Source organism: Pteropus vampyrus, unplaced genomic scaffold (genome assembly GCF_000151845.1).
Source record: "Pteropus vampyrus isolate Shadow unplaced genomic scaffold, Pvam_2.0 Scaffold1000007595, whole genome shotgun sequence".
Taxonomy (NCBI): domain Eukaryota; kingdom Metazoa; phylum Chordata; class Mammalia; order Chiroptera; family Pteropodidae; genus Pteropus; species Pteropus vampyrus.
Genome location: NW_011921997.1, coordinates 1 through 2,136, shown reverse-complemented (window position 1 = coordinate 2,136; position 2,136 = coordinate 1). Strand labels below are relative to the sequence as shown.

At 36.0% G+C, this 2,136-nt stretch overlaps 1 protein-coding gene across 1 annotated transcript; it reads left to right on the top strand.

Annotated features, from left to right (window-relative positions):
- Positions 1-280: 280 nt before the first annotated feature.
- LOC105311737 (complement factor H-related protein 2-like) lies at positions 281-1,475 on the top strand (the record flags this gene model as incomplete). The annotated part of the gene is made up of 2 exons (XM_011387650.2): positions 281-463; positions 901-1,475. Coding segments are annotated over 2 exons (380 nt in total), but the record flags the coding sequence as incomplete, so codon positions are not given.
- Positions 1,476-2,136: the final 661 nt, after the last annotated feature.

The following is a 2,136-nucleotide window of genomic DNA, read 5'->3' as shown; positions in this document are numbered from 1 at the left end:
AGGATTCTGCCTGGCAGTGGCCGTGACAAAAACCATTTTTATACTGGAATATGGCAAAGCAGACATATTTATTTCCGTTTTATGTGTGCTTCAACGTGACATCCGCGGAGGGGTACGAAATGTTGTAATTCTCACTTCGTACGATTAGAATTTCTCCGACGAATCGTTTCCTTTTTCAGACTCACACGAAGCTTCATATTCCATAGTTTGCTGGTTTTGTTCTTCGCTCTGTTTTCTGCGTGATGGTTTGGTCTTTTAATAAATGAAATAATATTTGTAGATCCTGAAGGAAAATGCGGGCCTCCGCCATCTATTGACAATGGCGACATCACCACATTCTCATTAGATTTGTACCCTCCGGGGTCGTCCGTTGAGTACCAGTGCCAGTCCTTCTATGAGCTTCGGGGACACAGGACAATAACGTGTATACATGGACAGTGGTCAAAACCACCAAAGTGCTTAGGTAAGGACGTTAATATTTCATGGGTCCTGGGAAAATCAATGTAATGAGTATGATGTTTTGCTGTTCATAATAGAATTTTCATGGATTAACAACCACTCTGTTGAATGCTTGACTAGCAAATAGTAATATACGAGGAGATGTCATTTGAAATATTCTTAAGCAACAACAGCAACAAAAGATTCTTTCATGAAAGCTCTTCAGATGGTCATTGACATTAGAAATCTTTATCACACATTAAACATAGTTCCTCATTTTTACATCATGAAGAGTGTAGAATGATTTAAATGTACACGACGGATTTTCACTGAATTGTTTTGGAAAACGTTCTGAGACTGAATTTTTGGACACATAGAAGAGTCTATGTGAAAGTGTGAAATTCTGTGGAAAATATTTGTATACGACTTAATGTTTTATGTTCATTTTTATTTTACCTTCAGATGCATGTGTAATATCACAAGAAATGATGGAAATACATAAGATACAGTTAAGATGGGAAGATAAGAAAAAGTATTATACTAAAACAGATGATACTGTTGAATTTATGTGTAAATATGGATTTCGAGAAGTATCACCTCATCGTGCATTTCGAGTCACCTGTCGTGAAGGGAAAATGGAGTATCCCACTTGTGCATAGTGAAAATGCGGCCATAAAATTACCATATGCACATTCGTTTAGAGCTTTGAAGTCAATTCTTCTCAATTTATATTTTTTAAGCATTGAAAAATCAGACTTTTTAGTCGTGAATCAGAGTCCGTGTGAAACATTATGTAGAAGATGTGATTATAATCTGAGAGACTGAGAAATCACTCTTACAAGCATCTCATTAAAACCTGACAGACCATAATGCTGTGTGTTTTATTCATGAATCATCTATGGCCAGCAATTAGATACAATCTGTTTCATGCCCGTCTCCATCTACCATTCTCCTGACTCTCTCAAAGCTTCCCCATAACTTCTGACATGCTCTGACACTCTGATTTCAGAGGAAATAAAAAAAAATGTTTGTCTGCATCTTCAAAATAATATCACTTACAAGCACGTAAAAGCCAAACTACGTCAAACGTATGTGAGCCATACGATGTGAGAGCTTATTACTTAGTTTTGGTTATCTCTCAGTAGCTAACTATACCCCCAAAATGATGAAATGCATCATCTACAAGACGTCTACGTAGCACACATCATAATTCAAAGAATTTATAAGGAGGAATTGGAATCTAATTGGGTGCATAATTATTATGACACTGATCAAAATACAACATCATGTATAAGCACACACACGTCCACAATATGCTTTGAACACTGAATAAACGTTTATAGAACAGAGTTTGGCAGAAAGTACAATAAAACACTTACCGGAACTAGATTTGAATTTAGAGCTAATTGGGGTAAGAGTTTGCATCGAATTCTTTTGTATTTACTTAGGTCGTCCCATTTTCCTGTCGTTAACGTGTATCGCCTTTGAACTGTGCTATAAAAAAAATACGTACAGAAATAAAGACAATACACGTCAGAACTCTAAAGAACCCTTTCATGATGATGTTCATATGCAGTAGTGTTTTTATGATGATGTCGGTCAAAAGGGTTTTGGAAACATTCAAACGTAAGTCTGAAATGTGATTTTTATGCTTGTACGTTTCAAACACATAATACAAATCGGTCGATTTAATTTCTA